The sequence below is a fragment of the Pelophylax lessonae genome (genome assembly GCF_965119305.1).
Source record: "Pelophylax lessonae genome assembly, chromosome: 13".
Lineage (NCBI taxonomy): Eukaryota > Metazoa > Chordata > Amphibia > Anura > Ranidae > Pelophylax > Pelophylax lessonae.
Window position 1 is genome coordinate 146,352,940 of NC_138780.1, and position 22,170 is coordinate 146,375,109.

At 43.8% G+C, this 22,170-nt stretch overlaps 1 protein-coding gene across 1 annotated transcript in view; it reads left to right on the forward strand.

Moving 5' to 3' along the window:
- SLC38A6 (solute carrier family 38 member 6) overlaps positions 1 to 22,170 on the forward strand; it is a 120,059-nt gene that overhangs the window by 77,793 nt on the left and 20,096 nt on the right. Inside the window, exons 7-9 of the mRNA XM_082242626.1 lie at positions 6,052 to 6,134; positions 6,587 to 6,645; positions 20,926 to 20,991. Of these exons, the coding sequence (XP_082098752.1) occupies positions 6,052 to 6,134; positions 6,587 to 6,645; positions 20,926 to 20,991 (208 nt within the window). The remainder of the gene's footprint in view (positions 1 to 6,051; positions 6,135 to 6,586; positions 6,646 to 20,925; positions 20,992 to 22,170) is intronic.

The following is a 22,170-nucleotide window of genomic DNA, read 5'->3' on the forward strand; positions in this document are numbered from 1 at the left end:
AGTAGATCCGTATGATCATCTCTCATACAGAGGGGAGAATGACAGGCAGCTTGTTTACACAAGCTGCCTGACTTTCTCCCTCTCCCCTGCCGATCGCAGAGTGGCCGGCAGACATCGGGTCCGCCGGTCACACGCGCGGGGGGGGGGGGGGGGTCCGTGACCACGCGGGAGCGCACCTCCGGCCGCGCGCGCTCGCGCCCTAGACCCTCACAAGCTAGTGACGTAGCCCTACGTCACTTTGCCTGTGAGGGGCTGACCGCCGCCGTAGATAGTCGTGCGGCGGTCGGCAAGTGGTTAAGGTTTATTTTTGGGATTAAAGATGTCATAATGTTGACTCCTGAGCTGGCAGGGGAAGAGGGGACACAGGAACTTTTTTATAAACATTTTGTTTTATTCCAGGTTTTTTAGAACATAGAGGGGGTAAATGAAACACAGCACAAGCACTGTGCTGTCTATCACGCTTTAAAGGATCAGGATTTTTTTTTTTTTTTTTTTTTCAGAAGATGACATTACTGTACTGTATTTATATAAATGTAGGTTATTGCACATACTATAAATAAGACATCCCCTGAAAATAAGCCCTAGTGTGTTTTCTGTAGCCAAAGTTAATATAAGACCTGGTCTTATTTTCGGGGAAACATGGTAGTGGCAATAGCTGACAAGCAACCGGCTGTGGTTACAATGCAGAAGGGCAGTCACTTGGCACAGAATCTTAAAGATCGCTGCTATCACTATAGCAGTGGCAATTGCTACAGTGATTTGCAGCTTCCACAGCATTCTTATGAGATATGCATGGTTACATTGGTCAAGCTGGACCAATGTAACCATGCAATAAAAATCATACCTAGGCTTCAGCTTTAAAGCAAAACGCAAGCTTACATATAATTAGAATGAATAGCTATCTGTTAAAAAAAAAATTAAAGTAATGATTTTGGTGAGATACTGACCTTCAATTTTGCACTGGCCACTTTGCTTTGTCCTGGCCACAGCAGGTTGTCAAGCCTTGCAAGTAGGCATAGGCATCCGTAAGGAGGGGCAAGTGCCCCCCCCCCTCCTTGAATCTCAACTTCCTCTTTAAAGTGGTTGTTAAGCCACGTTATACCTTCCTGTCTGGTCTGTTTAATAATCCTGTGTGCCCCTGTGTCTGTGTTTTAAAACAATAAGCCATATCGCCGCTCAAGTGACCTGCTGGCTCTCTCCTGACAGCTGTCAGCAGTGGGCGGGTCGAGGATTTCCCACTAACATCAGGAGAGCAGCAGTGGGTCATGCTAGCGGCAATCGGCGCTCTAAAAACTGGTAAAGAAGGGCTTATTTTATGCAGACACGGGGGCACACGGGGTTATTAAACAGACTGTAGACAGGATATGAAACTACAGTAGCCGGAGGGGAGGGGGACATTGACACAGGAGCAGACAGGCAGGGAAGGGAGGGGGGAGAGAGGACAGAGAAGGCTGCGGATGACAGAGGCACGTAGACTGACCAGGGTGTCAGGGCTCAGCGGCCATGATATACCGTGGTACAGAGGGGAGGACATAGCCAGGCAGGATCAGCCAGGTATTTTAGGTGATAGAAGGGGCCAAATTACACAGCAAAGCACTGTGCTGTATAACATGCTTTAAGAGTAACAAATGCTTTAAAAATAAATACTTGAGAGTTGCAGCTCGAGTGGAGACTGACAGCGCCTTCATGACATTATCAACAAGGGGTGGAGCATGGGTGACCTTAACATGATGCGCCCCCCCCCCCCCAAAAAAGTTATGCGGACGCCCATGCAAGTGGGTCAAATACCGGCTCCTTCCACCATACCATGTGGTTCCAGCCCCTGGTAGTGGGTGGAGAGAAGCAAAGCAAAGGTGTTTCAACACATGGGCCGTCAGAAAGGTACGTATATTGCAACTTCACGTAGCCGATTCCTCTTGTGTCACTTTACTTGGACAGTTTTGATGTAGATGTTAATGTTAAAGCAAAAAGGAAACTAAAATTTATGAACACTATTATAACATCCATTTATTGCATGCAGTTAATTACCACTTCAGCTCTGGAAGATTCCCCCCCCTCCTGAGAAGGCCATTATTTGCGATCCGGCACTGCGTTATTTTAACTGACAATTGTGCAGACGTACAATGCTGTACCCAAATAAAATTGATGTCTGTTTTTTTCCCCACAAATAGAGCAATCTTTTGGTAGTATTCAATCACCTCTGCGGCTTTTATTTTTTGCGTTATAAACAAAAAAAGGCCGTCAATTTTGAAAAAAAAAAAAAAAAAACCTATCCAATAAAAAAAAAAGTAAAAAAAAAATCTAATTTCTGTATCACTTTAGACCAACATGTATTCTGCCACATTTTTTTGGTAAAAAAAATTCCCAAGAAGTGTTTATTGGTTGGTTTGTGCAAAAGTTATAGTGCCTACAAACAACGGATAGATTTATGGAATTTTTTTTTTATTATTTTCTTTACTAGTAATGACCGCGATCAGTGACTTCTAGCGGGACTGCAACATTGGGGTGGACAAATCTGACACTGACACTTTTTGGGGACCAGTGACATTAATACAGTGATCAGTGCTAAATATAATGCACTGTCACTGTACTAATGACACTGGCAGGTAAGGGGTTAACATAAGGGGGCGATCAAAAGGTTAAATGTGCTTACTCACTGTGTTGGAGGTGCTTTTACTATGGGGAGGCAGAGATCCGTGTTCCTGCTTTGCGGAAACACAAGATTACTACCTTCCTTAATGACAGAATGGCAATCTTCCTTCTTTACATAGGCAGACCACTGTTCTGCTGCTGTCCTGAACAGTCTGCCGGACCCGCTAATTGGCTCCTGCTGTATCCAATCACAGACCTGGAAGTGCAGGATCACGTACATATCACTGCCTTGCCACCGTTATATGCACAGTGCATGGTAAGCCCTCACCTTGTAAAACAACCCATGCAGTTCAGAATAACAATGAAAGGCAAAACATTTGTGTGTATGTGTGTGTATATATATATATATATATATATATATATATATATACACACACACACACACTGTACATACATACAATATCTCACACAAGTGAGTACACCCCTCACATATTTGTAAATATCTTATTATATCTTTTCATGTGACAACACTGAAGAAATGACACTTTGCTACAATGTAAAGTAGTGAGTGTACAGCTTGTATAACAGTGTACATTTACTGTCCCCTCAAAATAACTCAACACACAGCCAATAATGTCTAAACCACTGGCAACAAAAGTAAGTACACCCCTAAGTGGAAATGTCTAAATTGGGCCCAAAGTGTCAATATTTTGTGTGGCCACCATTATTTTCCAGCACTGCCTTAACCCTCTTGGGCATGGAGTTCACCAGAGCTTCACAGGTTGCCACTGGAGCCCTCGTTATGTTGGAATACTGCCTTGCGGCCCAGTCTCTGAAGGGAGGGGATCATGCTCTGCCTCAATATGTCAAAGTACATGTTAGCATTCATGGTTCCCTCAATGAACTGCAGCCCTCCAATGCTGGCAGCACTCATGCAGCCCCAGACCATGACACTCCCACCACCATGCTTGACTGTAGGCAAGACACACTTGTCCTTGTACTCCTCACCTGGTTGCCGCTACACACACGCTTGACACCATCTGAACCAAACAGGTTTATCTTGGTCTCATCAGACCACTGGACATGGTTCCAGTAATCCATGTCCTTAGTCTGCTTGTCTTCAGCAAACTGTTTGCAGGCTTTCTTGTGCATCATCCTTAGAAGAGGCTTCTTTCTGGGATGACAGCCATGCAGACCAATTTCACTCCATGTGCAGTCTTAGCACTGACAGGCTGACCCCCCACCCCTTCAACCTCTGCAGCCATGCTGGCAGCACTCATACATCTATTTCCCAAAGACAACCTCTGGATGTGACGCTGAGCACGTGCACTTAACTACTTTGGTCGACCATGGCAAGACCTGTTCTGGGTAGAACCTGTCTTGTTAAACCGCTGTATGGTCTTGGCCACTGTGCTGCAGCTCAGTTTTAGGGTCTCTGCAATCTTCTTATAGCATAGGCCATCTTTATGTAGTACAACAATTCTTTTTTTCAGATCCTCAGGGAGTTCTTTGCCATGAGGTGCCATGTTGAACTTCCAGTGACCAGTATCAGAGTGAGAGCGATAACATCAAATTTACCACAGCTGCTCCCCATTCACACCTGAAACCTTGTAACACTAACGAGTCACATGACACCCTAGAGGGAAAATGGCTAATTGGGCCAATTTTTGACATTTTCACTTAGGGGTGTACTCACTTTTGTTGCCAGCGGTTTAGACATTAATAGCTGTGTGTTGAGTTATTTTGGGGGGGACAGCAAATTTACACTGTTATACAAGCTGCACACTCACTACTTTACATTGTAGCAAAGTGTCATTTCTTCAGTGTTGTCACATGAAAATATATAGTAAAAAATTTACCAAAATGTGAGGGGTGTATTATTTTTTTTAATAAATACAGTTTTTTTTTTTTTAAGTGAATACATATATCTTATTAGCTGCATAAAAGCTAGAGAATGAGAAGCTGCAGGGCACTGGTCTTCCCAGTGGATAGCTGTAGGGGGGGGGGGGGGCTGATCAGTTCAGCCAGTAAACTGACCTCGCTGTTCTCTCATGCTTAGTGCAGTAAGTTTTTATTAGGAAAATAGAGGGGCTGGCAGGAACACCAGAGATTTCACACAAAGGAAGCAATATAAAGAGAACAGTATACTTTCTCATACAAGTACATGATACAGCAGACACATATCAGGAAAATAAAATGTTGGGTTTACATATTTTTGAAAATACAATATTTCTTACCTTCGTGGTCCAGAGGGGGTATAATAGTTTTATGGTAATTTTAATTTGTTTGTACTGTTTACATATTTGTAAACTGATGTTTTATATCCTTAGTATGTAATCTTGGTTTAACAAATATTTATTGCAGGGTACATCCATGACATTTAGTTTGTATAGCATGCTAGGCTTTCTATTAAATAATAGCCCAGCATTGCCTGCATGCTTTATGGCAGCTTTTATGTAACTGGTTATACCAATTGGTCCTATGGCTTATAGAATGGATTGGATTGTCTCCCCTATTTCAAGCTATTCATATTTGTGTGTAATTTTATTTGTCCCGCTGTTCAGGTCCATTTCTCTATCGTCCATTGACAGATGCAGTAGCTATGCTTTTTTACCATTGGGAATCAGTATCAGCTGAATTATGCCTTCCCTCCGATACAGCTGTTGTCAAGGTTTCTCCGCAGGATGGCGGTGGAAAATGTTCCAGTGATTCTAGTGGCCCCAGACTGGCCTTGTCGGTCTTGGTACGCAGACCTGGGGAAGATGGCCCTTGAGCCTCCTTGGCGGCTGCCTCAACAGGAGGACCTGCTGTCTCAGGGGAAGATTTTCCATCCTGCTTTACGGTCGCTGGCTTTAACGGCATGGCTGTTGAAGGCCACCAGGTCTGCGTACCAAGACCGACGAGGCCAGTCTGGGGCCACCAGAATCCCTGGAACATTTTCCACTGGCGCTGTACCATCTTCACATAATTTTTTGGTTTGATATACTTTGTACAAGCAGCCTTTTTAGCATACTGTTCTTTGTGCGCAGCTTTCTTCCTATTATTGTAACATTTTCCACTGCCATCCTGTGGAGAAACCTTGACAACAGCTGTATCGGGGGGAAGGCGTAAATCAGCTGATACTGATTCCCAATGGTAAATAAGCATAGCTGCTGCGTCTGTCAATGGACTTAAGAGAAAAGGATTTTATGGCAAGTTCTTACAAAAATCCAGTTTTTCAACATACAGGTCCTGTAAATCAGCCTACAGAAAGATGCCTCTGCCTTGCGCTCCCTACCTGCTGGCTGCTAATTGTGAATATGAAACCTTTGTATGCAATGCATTACAGTTTCCTGAGAAACACAAAAAAAAACATTTAAATATTAGTTTAGCCCTGAACCTCATAAATACATGGACAAAACTTATAAAACTGTGTACGTTCCCTTTAGGAAAAATGCCTATTTTTTTTTTCTTTTTTAGGGCCTGGTATCTTGATGGCAGACTGGTATTAATAATCACATTGGTCTGCATTGTGCTCCCATTGGCACTGCTTCCCAAAATAGGTAAGACCAAAAAATAAAAAAAGATTTCTTAAATCCCTCCTAATGGATTGGCAGGGGTTGGCAAAGGAGAGGGGGCCCCCATACAAAGCCGCAAGACCATTTTTTCCATTTGGGATGCTTTAATTTGTTTCAGCCAGGGAGCCTGGCTTGTTAAGCCTTTTCTTGGGCTGCAGTAGTGTGTTGTCTGTTATACAAAAATAAAATCTTTACAGGGGAACATTAAAGGGCAGCCCTTACTTATGGCATTCCATTAGCGACAAAGCTCGCCCTAATTCGGCCCTACTAAACGACATGAATGATCTGTGACAGGCACTGGGCTGGCTGTTATTCTGAGCTGTAAGCTCCAGATTCCACGCACTGTATAATAAAACATACCAGAAATGTAAACCCTTAGCCCTGCATTAAGATCAAGTTCCATATAAATTGCTTTTTATTTTACTGTTATTTTACAGGCTTTCTTGGCTACACAAGTAGTTTGTCATTTTTCTTTATGGTCTACTTTGCCATTGTGGTAAGTTCTTAAAATAACTTATTTTATTTTATTTTTTTTCAAACCTTTTTTTTTTTTATTTTCCAAGGGGTTTAAGTGGCCAAAATGACTTACTCTCTTTTCACTTCTTTAATGAGTCCGTCATGAACAGCACAATTTTTTTAACATCTCCTAATGTATTTTTATCACCTCCACCCTTTGTCCTGTGTTTTAGGTCGTGGCAGTTACAGGAGAGAAATAATGTGCGCAAATGAATTTTCATAATCCACTTTTAGGAAGTCTTTATATTTTAATGTATCCATTGAGAACACATATCATTTTATACCTTGTATAAGTATGAAAGGAAAGAAGCTAACTTGGGCTCAGCCCAAAATTTGCAGCTATTAAAACGAAACGTGCTGCACCCAGCTGAACGTTAGACTTCTGTGAACTGCCTTATGGAGAGCTTTAAGTGAAGCCATATTTCATTTGAAAAGTTCAAACGTAAAGGGCACAAGATGCCAGCTATACTTCATTAACTGGAAAAGCATCTATTGTGTGTAATTGTATGTAGAGTCTCACTTTCCCAATGTCAGTGGTCATCCCCTGGTCCACAGAGGTAACTGTGTAGGGCAGGCCATACACAGAGTGAATTGCTTTCCTGCGACAACGAATTGCAGTAAAGAAATTAGCTTGATTCCCCCATCAACGTAGACAGTGTTGATGCTGGAATCCCTACTGCTGGGCCATTGTCGGTGGGGGGCGGAGCCCTCATCAGGGGGGGAAGGCCTCATCGGCAGGAGAAGACTGTGATCATTGCTAGCGACTATAGCAGCAGCTAGTGATAGGCACAGTTAAACCCAGCATGCTGGTTGTACTCAAGTTGATCGATCAATCAACTTGTTACATTCAGCCTACCCATACACGGTTTGAATCTCGGCCGGCTCAGCCGGAACCGGCCGAGATTCAAATTCTGTATAGTCTGCTTAAGTAAAGCACTAAATCTCTTTTTTTTCTGGGGTCCTGATAGGGTAACCCATCTTTGATCAAATATGAAAAATGGTTAAAAAAATGTAAGGATTTATCGGAGTAAAATGAACATATACATGAGGTCTTAACTAACACTTAAAGCATAGTTAGTTATTATTATATTGCAGCATTAAAAAGTAGGATGCAGAACATGTATGTATATTAAGCAAAATACTCTTACACATATACAACAACCCCAAAAAGTTGGGACTGTCAATCCAGTCTTGGGATGTACATAGCTCTGCCACACAGCACAGCCTTGACATGTACCAAATGTAAATACTCTTATTAGTGGTAATGTTTTTTTTTACAAAATCATCTATGTTCCTAGTATAGTTGTGTAGTTTTATACAACCCTGATTCCAAAAAAGTTGGGACGCTGTTTAAAATCTACATAAAAACAAAATGCAATGATTTGCAAACTTCATAAACCCATATTTTATTCACAATAGGAACTAGAAACCAAAATAAATGTTTCAAATGAGAAAATGTACCATTTAAAAAAAAAAATAAGGTCCTTTTGAAAGTGAAGCAACACAAAAAAAAATTTGGGACAGGGCAACAAAAAGCTGGCAAAGTACAGTACTACTTCCGAACATACAAGTTTGGACCAGGCCATATTTACCACAGTGTAGCACCCCCTATTTGACCAGATAAAAATAACATAAGTAAAAACAACTAAAACACACACATATGGATTGGTAAGAATTTAATTTTTTATTAAAAAGAAAAAGATAAAAACAAAAAACAAGTAAAATCATATAAAAAAAAAAAAGCCACAGCCTTTTAACAGTACTCTGTAAATGTCTGGGAATGGAAGAAAGCAGTTTCAGGAGTTTTGGGAGATGAATGTTGTCCCATTCTTAGCTGATCTAAGATTCTAACTGCTCAACAGTTCTGGGTCTTCGTTGTTGTATTTTTTTTTTTATTATTTTAAAATGCGCCAAATATATTTTCATTTGGTGAAAGGTCTGGACTGCAGGCAGGCCAGGTAAGCACCTGGACTCTTCTATTACAAAGTCATGCTGTTATCATAGATGCAGTATCCGCTTAAGCATTATCCTGCTGAAATACACAGGGCCTTCCCTGAAAAAGACATTGTCTGGATTGGAGCATATGCTACTGTATAACCAGGATATGTTTTTCAGCATTAAGGGTGTATTTCTAGGTGTGCAAGCTGCCCATTCCATACACACTGATGCACCCCCATACCATCAGAGTTGCAGACTTTTGTACTAAGTGCTGATGATAAGCTGGAAGGTCCCTCTCTTCTTTAGTGCAGAGGACACTGTGCCTATGGTTGCCAAAAAGAATTTAAAAATTCAACTTCCTCTGACTACAGGACAGTTCTCCGCATGCTACGTTTGATAATGCATTGAATAATCAGATATGGCTTCTTTTTTTTATGATAGAGCTTTACCTTGCATCTTTGGATGGCACAGCAACTGTGTTCTGACAGTGATTTTTGGAAGTATTCCTGAGCCCATTCCATGTTGTCCAACACAGAATCATCCCTGTTTTTAATGCAGTGCCATTTGATGCTCAAAGATCACAGGCATCCAATCTTGTGTTTCGGCCTTGTCCCTTGTGCACAGAGATTTCTCCAGATTCTTGGAATCTTTTGATGATATTATGTACTGTAGATGATATATTTAAAGTGCAATTTTACATTGAGGCTCATTATTCTGAAATAACACGATTGGGTATAAAAAGAGCAACTTAGAGAGTCAGTGTCTCAGAAGTAAATATAGGCAGAGGTTTACCAATCTGTAAAATGCTGTGTCTAAAAATTGTCAACTGACCTGATGCAAATTAACCTAATTGGTTGCAAAATGTTCTTCCAGCTCTTCCTTGTACTTACTTCGCCAGCTTTTTGTTGCCCTGTCCCAACTTTTTTGAGACGTGTTGCTGCCATCCATTTTAAAATTCTTATTTTTTTTCCCAAAAATGGTACATTTTCTCAGTTTAAACACTTGATATGTTTTCGGCTTTCTATTGTGAATAAAATATGGGTTTATGAAATTTGCAAATTATTGCATTCTCTTTTTATGTCGATTTTACACAACGTCCCAACTTTTTTGGAATTGGGGTTATATAGTCCCAAAACTATACGAGGAAAATAGGTGATTTTTTTAAATATTGGCACTAAATATTATTTACAGTACATGTCAAAGCTGTGCTGTGGGGCAGAGCTCTGTATATCCCAAGACTGGATTGGCAGATAAAAATCCTTTGGCAGGTAAAACTGTTCTTATATAATATATGTATTTTTTTTTATCCATGCGCTTAGCAGATTTTCAGAGTTCAGCATTAAAGTTTTTGTATTTGAGATTAATTTTGTTACAGTCGAGGGTTACAGTGCTTTAAAAATTTTAAGTTTTTTTTTTTTTGTTCCCTACCCCTCTTTAAATTAAAGAAGAATAAAATCCTGGTGATTTGGGCAGCATACTTACACATTGACCCACTTCTCCTTTTGGTGTGCTCTCCTCCAATGTTTTAAGGTCTGGGTCAGAAGCGTACCTACAGGGGTCGCAATTGTGACCCAGACCCATGCTCTAGTGGGTCTGTGCGGTCCCCTGTACACCTGGATAGGAGAGGTGGCGGCATATAGAGGAACCAATCCCATTCCTTCCTATAGCTGCTGAATGCCCACTTTTTTCTCCTCTTCCTCCTGCGGGCATTCAGCAGCTGCATGAGGGGGGATCGGTTCCTCTATGTGCTGCCCCCCCTGCTATCCAGTCTCTTTAGGGCCCACAGGCCCCTGTCCTTCCTCCCACCTCCCCTGTGCTCTTCCTGGCCCCCCTCCTCCCCTGAAGCTCTGTCGGAACCCCTTTCCCTCCGGGAGGGGATGCTGTCAGAAAGGAGTGTCATTTGCCGACTCCTTGCTTGTATAAATGAATGTAGTCCGTGATCCATACTGATCACTGACTGTCCATTCACAAACTGAAAAATGGTAAACTGTATTTACTATGTTTCAGTTTGTGAATAATCTGGAAGCTCTATCCAGAGCTTTTCCTGTCCATTCATTCTGTACAACTGAGACTGCAGAGATAGAGATTATAGGCTGTGTTATAAATACAATACAATGGTAAAAATATTATAATAAAATAACAAAAAAAAAAACCTGACACCAGTGGCGGAACAACCAGGGTTGCAAAAGGTCACACTTGCGACCAGACCCGAAGGGAAGGGCCTGGCCAGGGGTCAGGGAGGCCCTTCATAGTTTCTTGCACTGGGGCTCTGAAGGTTCTGGTTCAACAAGCACTCTATGCCTGCTAGTGCCATGTTATTTCCCTTTTCTTCTGGGTCCGCTGTCTTCTTGCTTCACCAATTGAGCAGGCATTGATGTAGCTCCTGCACTGAAGTTAGTGTTTTTCCAAATGCCTTAATTCCCGACATCTCCAAGATGCCAGGAATGATTCAGGACTGTACATTTTACTGTGCATGCATCACAGTCAGTGTAAAGATTTAAGTAAATTGCTAGCAGTTAAGTAAAGGTATTTTTTGGCAGAAGACTTGCCAATCTCTTCTACCTATCTGCTGGCAAATGTATGTTTTTACTTCTGCTTTAATGCTCAAATATACCAGGCACATAAGCTGAGAGTATTAGTATTACCGTATATACACGAGTATAAGCCGAGGCACCTAATTTTCTCTGTCGCTCATTGACAGACGTAGTCCTCGTTGATTAATAACAACTCGGGTTATACTGCTCTCTACAGGAGTAGGACTAGACAGGAAAGAAAACGTTCTGGCCACACCCTAGGGGCAGTCCCAGAGGGTATATCCTCTCACTTCCTGCTACAGCAAATCAGTTTTTTTCTGTCTAGTTAGGAGTAAGGACCTAGATGCCTTGCTAGGATCTTTGGTCCTGGCAGGATTTTTTTCTTTGAAAGATTTTTTTTTTTTAGACAGCTTTTTTCTCCAGTGTTCCTGTGAGATCTTCAAGCAAGCAAGCTGTAACTGGGCGACGGGCTGGATGTTGAGATCCAGTGGTCACCCCAGTTCAGCCTACGAGCGCGTGCAGGCCATAGCTCCGCGCTGGGTCGGCCGCGACATAGTCCCACTGGACGGGGACTGACCCTGCGAGTTAAACGTCTCGCTTGAACGCCAATGACCAAGAGTCACGGCGTCCGTACTGGTCGACAGCCCCCCCACCCCGGTGGAGAGGGGTTCTGTCAGGAGTGGCGCCCGCCTGGTTCCGGTATGGTGAGTAGTATGTTCCCCCTTTTCACCCTGACGGGTTTGTGGTGAACGCGGGCCCCTCTCTGGAATGGTAGGATGGGTTTCTATCCTATAACAGGTCACAGATCCCCCAATTTGAGTGTGATTTTTGTGAACAGAAACCAGGAGGCTTGGTTTGGGAGCGGACTATCTAATGTCATTTTAAAACTGTAAAGGTGACTGAAGTCAGTGGCAGTACTAGAATGGGCATTACTAATGAAGCAAGAGGTATCTTACCTGTCAGAGGTGTTCACAGGGCGATGCCTATGCCTGAATCACTGCAATCCAGCAGCGGTACCGCCGGCCAGGCTTATCACCATCAGGGTGAAGGTTGTGGGACCGAGATAGGCGAACTTAGAATCCTGTACAGGCCGCCGCCATTGTCTGGCAGATCGCATGAGGCCGCCATATTGGCGTAGCCTCGTGTCTCCAGCATGGGGGCGGCCATGTTTGAAGTGACCAAACACCTCGTGGAGCCAGGGGGAGGCGCCGGAAGGCGTGTTAAGGGGCGGAGCCGCCTCCTTTACCCAGGAAAAAGGGCCAAAGACTTCCTGTCTGTAACAGGACAGCACTGAGCAAGCTGATAGAAAACTTCTGTGCATCAGGGATGAGCCTTGGGGTCTCTCTCTCTGTGGGGTCCAAAAAGGCAGGTAACACTGAGGGGCGCTGTTGGGCTGGGGGATTACAAAAAAAAAAGAAAGTTTTTTACTTTGTCATTTTTTTGTCGCTGGCAAATGTCTTGTATAATCATTGACTCTGCCGCATAGGTATCCCCACCTGATCCCCTCAAGGTGGCCGCAGGACCCTCCAGTACCCCACTTGTTTTTAATGCATTTTCTGCAGTTTTGGAGTCTTTGGTATCCCGGGCGGAGGTGGCCTGTCAGGGACGGGGGTCAAGAAGTGACCCCCGCCTACCCCTATTTTTTATCTGATACTTCAGATACGGATTCGGAGATGGTCAATGCAGCTGCAGGTCCCTCTTAGGGGGCTGTTGTCTCAGGTAATGTCTCCTCAGCAGTGAAGAGAACGTTTCTGCCTCCGCCATAGCACAAGAGTGGTGGATGCACTAGTTGTGTCCGTCCGTGAAACCTTTAGTCTTGAGGTTACACCGGCAGAGGTAGCTGAGACTGAGATTCCTTTTTGGTACTTGTTAGCCTACCAAAAGGGCGAAGGATTTTCCTTTACCCAAATGGGGTCATTTTGAAATGAACCCCTGTTATTTCCAAACGCATGGCTAGGCGCTATCCGTTTGAGGAATCCCTCTTTAAAGGAAGGTCATACGGTCAGGATACAGGATCGAGTTTCGATCACTTCCACCGGTGCGATTCTTCCCTTCTAACATTGAACGGTTTCAGGGGTTCTATTCGAACCTGTTCACAATGCCCAGGAAAGAGGGCAAGGTGCGTCCAATTTCTGGACTTGGGGAAAGATGGGGTCCATCCGGACAGTGGTGGCCTCCCTGCATCGGGGGGATTTCCTGGCGTCCATAGACATTTAGGATGCCTATCCTTATATCCCCATCATCGCAGGACATCAGCGTTTTCTTCGCTTTCCCAAAGATCATCCCTGGTTCCCACCAGGAGACTGAACTATCTGGGCCTAATGTTGGATACATCCTGGGCAAGAAAGTTTCTCCTTGCGGAGAAACTCCAGAAGGTTTAGTCAACGATTCGGATGTTGCTGTCCGTCAATTGGCTGGGACTGATGATGGCCTTCTTAGAGGCAGTACCGTATACCCAGTCTCATACCCGAATTCTCCTGAAGGAGATTTTTTTCTAATGGAATCAGAATTCCGATTTCCTGGACAATCGGATCCGGTTGAGCGAGCGGACCAGGAAGTCTCCGATGCTCAACCAGGGGAAGTCATTCCTTCCGATAGCATCCAGGTTACCAATAGGGTATCGGAACTGAGAGCGATCAGATTTTGTCTGATTTACTGGACCGAGCAGCTCTAGAGCAGCGCGATTCGGATCCAATCGCACTATGCCACGGTCGTGACTTATGTCAAGAAAGGGGCACTTAGAGTGTCCTGGTGGCCATCGAAACGACTAGCATCTTTCATTTGACGGAACTGTTTGTTCCGGATCTCCCCGCAGTGTTCACTCCGGGGGTGGGAAATCGGCAGGCAGATTATTTCAGCCATCAGATTCTGGATCAAGGGGTATGGCCTCTTCATCCAGAGGTTTTTCACTAGCTGTCCCTTCATTGGGGCACCCCGGATGTGGATCTGTTGGCACCTTGGCTCAACAGGAAGGTGCGGAGGTTTGTAGCTCGCACCACCCGCGATCCTCTAGCGGACGCAGCAGAAACGCTGATCGCCCCGTGGGGGCAGTATCAGCTACGGCATGCCTTCCATCCTTTCAAGTTACTGCGGGAACTTCTTCGCAGGATAGAGGTGGAGGGAATTCCAGTTATTCTGGAAATTCCAGACTGACTTCGTCGAGCCTGGTACGCCGACTTGGTGAGGCTAGTCGCAGACGCTCCTTGGAGACTTCCTCTCAGGGAGGATTTTCGGTCTCAGGGACCGATCTTCCATCTTGTTTTACTATCGCTGGCTTAATGGCCTGGCCATTGAGACCCAGGTACTGAAGGACAAGGGAGTGTCAGCTTCAGTTATTCCTACCTCTAGTTAAAGCTAGGAAAGCGACTTCCAGCACATGGAAGTCTTATATTGCGTGGTGTGAATCTCTTGGATTTCCCCCACATACCTATTCGGTGACCCGAATCTTGGTCTGTCTGCAACAAGGGGTTGAGCAGAAACTGTCCTTGAGCACATCAAGGGTCAGGTTTCAGCGTTAGCAATCTTCTTTCAGAAACTTTTGGCTAATCATTCCTTGGTGCGGAATTTCATCCAGGGGGTGCGACATCTGGCTCCGCCAGTGCGTGCACCCTTACCGCCTGGGATCTTAATTTAGTGTGGTCGGTTCTTCAGAAACTGCTCTTTGAAGATATTAGGGAGATTCCCTTGCTTACATTATCCCAGAAGGTGGCCTTCTTGGTGGCCATTACTTCTGCACGCAGGGTGTCAGAACTGGCTGCATTATCTTGTCGTTCCCCATATCTGGTGGTTCATAGGGATAAGGTGGTTCTTCTTCCGAATCCATCCTTCCTTCCTAAAGTGGTTTTCAGAGTTTTCATCTGAATAAAAATATTGTGTTACCTTCCCCGTGTCCTAAGACTAGCCATCCTTGGGATTACACTCCTTGGATGGGGTTCAGACAATCAGGGTACACTTGACTACTACGAACTTGTTTCGTAAGACAAACTCACTTTTTGTGAGCACGGATAGCCCTAGAAGGGGGTTGCCTGTGTCTGCCGCGACCATATCTAGATGGACCAGTCAGACGGTGGTACAGGCTTATTCTATTAAGGGTCGGAATCCTCCGTTCCCTGTTAAGGCGCACTCTACTCGGGCGCCTAGTGTTTCCTGGGTCTTCCGCCATCAGGCGTCAGCGATCCAGGTTTTCAAGGCGATGACTTGATCGTCGGTTCATACCTTTACATCATTTTATAAAGTTGATGTGATGGCATCGTCAGATGCCTCTTTTGGCCGCAAGGTTCTGCAGGCCGCAATCTGAGGAGACTGTTGGTCTATCTCAAGGGTTTGTTGGGTTTTTCACTTAGGTCTCATCTTTTTGCTCGATGAGTCCTTGATGCTTCTGGTTGGCTCCGGTTGGGCCTTCTGGATTTTGATTTCTGTTAGCCCACCCCTCATTTGTGGTACTGCTTTGGGACGTCCCGAGTTGTTATTAATCAACGAGGACTACGTCTATCAATGAGCGACAGAGAAAAATGGATTTTTGTAAAATCTTACCGTAAAATTCTTTTCTCTTAAGCTCATTGACAGACAGTACCCACCCCTCTGTTTTTGAGTTGGGTTGGGTTAAATTCTCTAAACACTGCTTTGTGACATAACTGATTTGCTGTAGCAGGAAGTGAGAGGATATACCCTCTGGGACTGCCCCTAGGGTGTGGCCAGAACATTTTCTTTCCTGTCTAGTCCTACTCCTGTAGAGGGCAGTATAACCCGAGTTGTTGTTAATCAACGAGGACTATGTCTGTCAATGAGCTTAAGAGAAAAGGATTTTACGGTAAGATTTTACAAAAATCCATTTTTACCACAAAAAAAACTGGGAAAACTTATTGACTCCAGTATAAGCCTAGGGTGGGAAATGCAGCAGCTACTTGACCCAACTGGACCACCACTGACCCAAAACAGGGGCTGTGGACATGGTACAGGTGATGAAGGGCTGTGGGCATGGTACAGGCATGGCACAGGAGATGGTACAGGTATGGCACAGATGGTACAAGCATGGCACAGATGGTACAGGCATTACACAGATGGTACAGGCATGCTACAGGAGATGCAGTGCTGCGGGCATGGTACAGGAGAATCTCCTGTACCATGCCCACAGTACTGCCTTGGAGGAGTCTCACTTACCTTTCTACCTTACGTTTGAAAATGGTGCCGCCCCGGCGCCAACACGTCACTGCGCAGGCGCCATCTGCCCGGGAATAGGCGAATGTGTACGGGCTTTCCCATGCGGCGGTGGTGCATGCACACTGATCGAGTATAAGCCGAAGGGGGGGGCTTTTTCAGCATTAAAAAAACATGCTGAAAAACTCGGCTTATACTCGAGTATATACGGTAATAATTTTTATTCATTCTATAGCACTAATGTACAGAACAGTAAAACGCTATGCAAAATGTTTGCATATACACTATTCTGAATTCAGAAGATTCTGTTCAATCACAAAATAGTTTAATCCAAGTTTTCACAAATTGTAGGATTGCCCTATTTTGCAGTATAGAAATCAAATAAGCAAATGAATGCCTTTTGACGAGGAAATGTTCATATTACAAAATTATCAGCAGGACATGTTCAGCTGGCCATAAAAAAGGTTAACCTTTAGTTGATGAATTGGGGTCACATAGCTCGTGCCCCTTCACCAGCTGCTGTGTTTATATCACTGGTGTGACCTTTCGTGTGACTGGTAGGAAGAGTTGCACTTGTAATATGCAATCATCATACAGTGAGGCCTGTAAACCTTTGCTGATTACTAACATTTTGGGTCCGATAATGCAGTTAAAATTAATTTAAACTATCACCTAGTGCTTGCATTTAATTTAAATGTCTGAAATATGACAATTCTCTGATACTTTTGGAGGGTGTTTGGTTATTTGCATGTGATGCCCATAGTAGCAAATACAGTGCCTTGAAAAAGTATTCATACCCCTTGAAATTTTCTACATTTTATCATGTTACAACCAAAAACGTAAATGTATTTTATTGGGATTTTATGCGATAGTCCAACACAAAGTGGCACATAATTGTGAAGTGGAAGGAAAATTATTAATTGTTTACAAATAAATATCTGAAAAGTCTGAAGTGCATTTGTATTCAGCCCCCTTTACTCGGATAGAACCAATTGCCTTCAGAAGTCACCTAATTAATAAATAGAGTTCACCTGTGTGTAATTTAATCTGAGAATAAATACAGATGTTCTGTACAGCCCTCAGAGGTTTGTTAGAGAACCTTAGTGAACAAACCGCATCATGAAAGCTAAGGAACAAACCAGACCGGTCAGGAATAAAGTTGTGGAGAAGTTTAAAGCAGGGTTAGGTTATTAAAAAACATCTCACGCAGCACTGTTAAATTTATCATACGAAAATGGAAATAGTATGGCACACACTGCTTGCGGTGCACACTGGGTTGGAGAAGATGTGTAGGCAGTCCACCAGCTGACATCCCTTCCACCCTATACCCACACATGTCACGGAACTTCCTACATCTTCCTCCAGCCCTGTGAGCACCGCAAGCGACTGTGGTTTTACATTTGACATGCAAGATATGTTATGTACTTTTAACATGTGATTTGTGATAACATAACTTATTTTTAATAATCTGTTTGTTTGCCCATTGCTGCACTACTTAGATGGTGCTTCCCCGTCATTCTATACTGGGTTCACACAGGAGTGGTGGGGGAAACCGCATGCGATGTGGACAGAAATCGCACTGAATTCTTGTTTAAATCGCATGCAATTTGAGCCAATTCATTTTGTATGGCCTCAAATCGCACTGCAAAGGTATCTGATAAAATAAAACAATATTGGTGCAACCCTAGTTGGACCCTTACGTTTTTACGGCTGTTTGTCCTACTGGGGTATTTCCTTTACTTTCCTAGGGATCATCAAGACAGAAATATAAGGACATCTCCCTAATGGAGATATAGACAAGAATAAAAACCCAACAAAGAGCTAAACTTTCTTCATTCCATAGTGAAACAGCGCTGTGTCCCTGTCTCACAATTGCTATCTCGCGTTGTCACACAAGCTTCCAAAGCTGGCCACAATGCGGATCCACATTGCACAGGTCTTGTTACTATCAGGAATACCACACTGATGTTTGAGTGCATGCATGTAGGCAAGAAGTACCTGTAAAGAGGGCGTAGGAGGTTAGCAGCAATAAAATGCTGCAAAGAATTAAAGAAAAGGAAACAGTTACAGTTTACTAAAAGAGGGGAGGGCAGAATGTGGTCCTTGTTTGATACCCAGTACTTAATGCCTCGAACACACATTCAGATAATCGTACGATAAAACTCGCTTTTGACCTGATCGCACGATAATCTGATTGTTAGTACACAGCTTTCGACAGCCGATCACGACAGTTCGTCCAACAAAATCCGAAGGGACAAACAGGAAAACTTCTGTTGTACGATAGCCTAGCGAACGACAATCGTTTAATCAGTACACTGTGCGTCTGCTAAAAATCGATCGACAAAGACCGCGCATGATCAGAAACACTGAAATAACATGGAAAAAGCCTGGCTGCCATTTGTTTTTGTTTTGCACCATCTGATGCGTAGCTACGCAACCAGGAAGCTTTTCCAGAATCGTATGAAAAAAATCCTACGTTTATATGCATTGTTGATAAGTCGTCCGATTATCTGAACGTGTGTACGAGGCATTCGAGAACCATAAAGCATTTTGTTGGAGTTTGCACCTACTTTACTAAAGTGCTAAAGTCAAAAGAGATCATAACAGGGCGTGTGTAGACTATAGGTCCAAGGCTCAGAAAGATAACATTTAACAGATGAAAGTCCAATGTTTTAAACATTAAGGATGACATCTATTTGTACTGAGCTGAAGGTAAAGATTAAAGGTAGCATCCATCCCCAGAGGTTGTGGCCAGTTTTCTTCAGGCCTCAGGGTATGACAGTGTTGACACTCTAAAAAGAACTTCCACAAGATGAGTGGCAGAGAAGATAAGCTAATGTGTCATTTCAAGGTGATCTAGTGACACATGCTTGAGTAATGTACAGATCTACAGACACCAGAAGCACTGACAGCCATCGCACATTGCTACCGGTTCTGGGGTTATAGATGGAGTGCTTTCTGTGTTGCGAGCGTTAGGTATTTAAATAAGCAGTTTTTCTTTGTTTATAAAAACACTGATCTTTAGTTTATTTTGTCGTTGATGCATTTGATGGTATGATTTATTGTGGTTGCATTCTTAAAATGAGGATACCTACCTTAACTAGGTCCCTTTTTGATAGACCACACTTTGCAGTTCCCTAAGTCAATTGCATATATCTTGTAGTATCAGCATTGAAATGATCAGCCCCAAGGAATGTGTTCATGTTGTCCAGCAGATTTCCGATGCCATACTTCCAAAGAATTTTTGTAAATTCAAGAAATGATCTGCAAATGACAAATTGTGTGAGGCCTCCTTGAGGCAGATTGATGATGATACATACAGGTAATGCAATTGTGCAACCTGAGCTTTATTTTACGCTATGCTTAAAGTGGTTCTAAAGGCTTTTTTACCTTAAAGTAGAAGTTTCGGCTAAACCTGCTCTCTGCCACATTCTAAACCTAATCTATCTAACCATGTAAAGCAAAAATTGCTGTACTTACCTATTTTGCAGTTGATCCGGTCTAGCCCCAGCATCAGCTGTCAGCGGCAGCTTCAGCATTTGAGGTGGGTGCAGGAGAGGCAGCTGACAAAGAAAGCCCCATAGTAACTCTATGGGTGATGTGACTTCCCAGCCATTTTTACAGCAGTTGCCGGTCCTCTCCTGCACACAGCTTTTGCCACTGGAGACCGGACCGGATCGGCCACAGAATAGGTAAGTACAGCAATTTTTGCTTTACAGGGTTAGATAGATTAGGGTTAGAATGTGGCAGAGAGCAGGTTTAGCGTGCGTCAGTTTTTGCCTGGACTTACACTTTAATGTATTCTCTGCATTAGGATAAAAAAACTATCTGCAAGCAGCAGCCTGCCCCCCCCCCCCCCCAATACTTGAGCCCAATCTCGATCCAGCGCTGTGCCCAAGAGCAGAGGTTCTCTCTACTCTCTCTCTCTCTCTCTCCTCAATGGTTCAGACACAGTAGCAGGAGCTCCTGCTGCTGTCAATCACAGCCAGTGGGGAGGGAGCGGGGCCAGGCTGCATTCTGTGTGTCTTATGGACACACTGAGCCAGCACACGAGTGTCCCCAGAGCAAGCAGCTTGCTATGGGGGCACTCGGCAAGAGGGAGGGCCCTGGAGCGTCAGAGAGGAGCCAGAGAAGAGGAGGATCAAGGCTGCTCTGTACAAAACCATTGCACAGAGCAGGTAAGTATGATAAAGTTGTTACTTAAAGCGGAGGACACTTGCTTGTCCTGGAATCCAGCGATGTCGGCATCGCAGCCGATGATTCCATCAGCTTTCGGGTGCCATTGCCAGTAAGGGAACCCGTTAGTGAAGCCTTGCAGCTACATGGCCTGGTCCCTACTGCGCGAAGCGTGCTGCACCCAGGAATTGGCATGGAAGCAAAGGGAGGAGAAGGGGGCCGAACCTCTGATGTACCCTGCTGCAACAAGGTCTGATGGAAGTGGGAAAGGGTACCTGTCAAAAACCGGTACCGCCTCCCCCCGGAAAGGTGCCAAATGTGGCACTGGAGGGGGAGGAGGCAGATAAGCGGAAGTTCCACTTTTGAGTGGAACTACGCTTTAAAAAAAATAGAAAATGAAAACTGCGCCTTTTTACAATCACTTTAACTGAGTGCCTATTTGTTTTCATTTACAGGTTGTGGTTAAAAAATGGTCCATTCCTTGCCCCCTTCCTCTGAACCACACTGTGACGTACATGGAGGTATTGGCATTATTGCAATTTATAATATACAATTCTTGAATGTTTAAAGGCAATTTAAAGTGTATGAGTAAACAAAACTATTTGAGGCTTTGAATAGAACAAAGGTGAAACCCCTTTCAGGTTTGTGTCCCCCATTCACCCTCCCTTTTGTTTCAGCGACCGTTCTCACCAGGAACACAAAAGTGTTTGGAAATCCAAAATTTCTCAAAAAAAATTGGACCGAAGACTATGGAATTTTTTCCAACCTGTGTCAGGGACGACTTTTTAAGAGGGAATAGCAACCCCCCCCCCATTTTGTTTGACCTTTGTTTGTGTCTTGGGGTGAAATCCTGCACCGAGTCAGGTACCCATGGGACATTTCAAATGTTGATTGGATTCAGGCACATTTAAAATACTTAAATCGGGTTGTGGGTGGGTAGCGGTAGAATACTGCCAAGATAGAGTTAGAATGGGGGTTACATGCAGACCCACGCAGGGTGGAATTTGTGTGCCAGATGTAGTATTGGATTACTCAAAAGTCATAGAAAGCTGTTAATTCACTGGGTGGACACCAGGCAGAGTGATGTTTCCTGCGCTTATTCTGCCCTGAGCCATTTAGTTTTACTTAAACTTGCACTTAAGTTTGTATCAGGGGTCAGAGTTTACCTGAAAACTGGAAGTTGCTTCATTGTCAACCTTAGATACAGAGGAATAGAATAAAGAGTGCATTAGTAGGCAAGCTGCCACTGTCATGCTTCAGGTGCTCTCTGACCCCCTTCAATTTTGTGTTTACATTTTAGTCATTTTTTTTCCTAACATACACTGTTACCAAAAGTATTGAGACGCCTGCCTTTACACACACACATGAACTTTAATGGCATCCCGGTCTTAGTCTGTAGGGTTTGATATTGAGTTGGCCCACCCTTTGCAGCTCTAACAGATTCAACTCTTCTGGGAAGGCAGTCCACACGGTTTAGGAGTGTGTCTATGGGAATGTTTGACTATTCTTTCAGAAGTGCATTTGTGAGGTCAGGCACTGATGTGGACGAGAAGGCCTTGCTCACAGTCTGTGCTTCAATTCATCCCAAAGGTTTTCTATCCGGTTGAGGTCAGGAATCTGAGGGCAGGCCAGTCAAGTTCCTCCACCCCAAACTCTCTTATCCATGTCTTTATGTATCTTGCTTTGTGCACTGGTGTGCA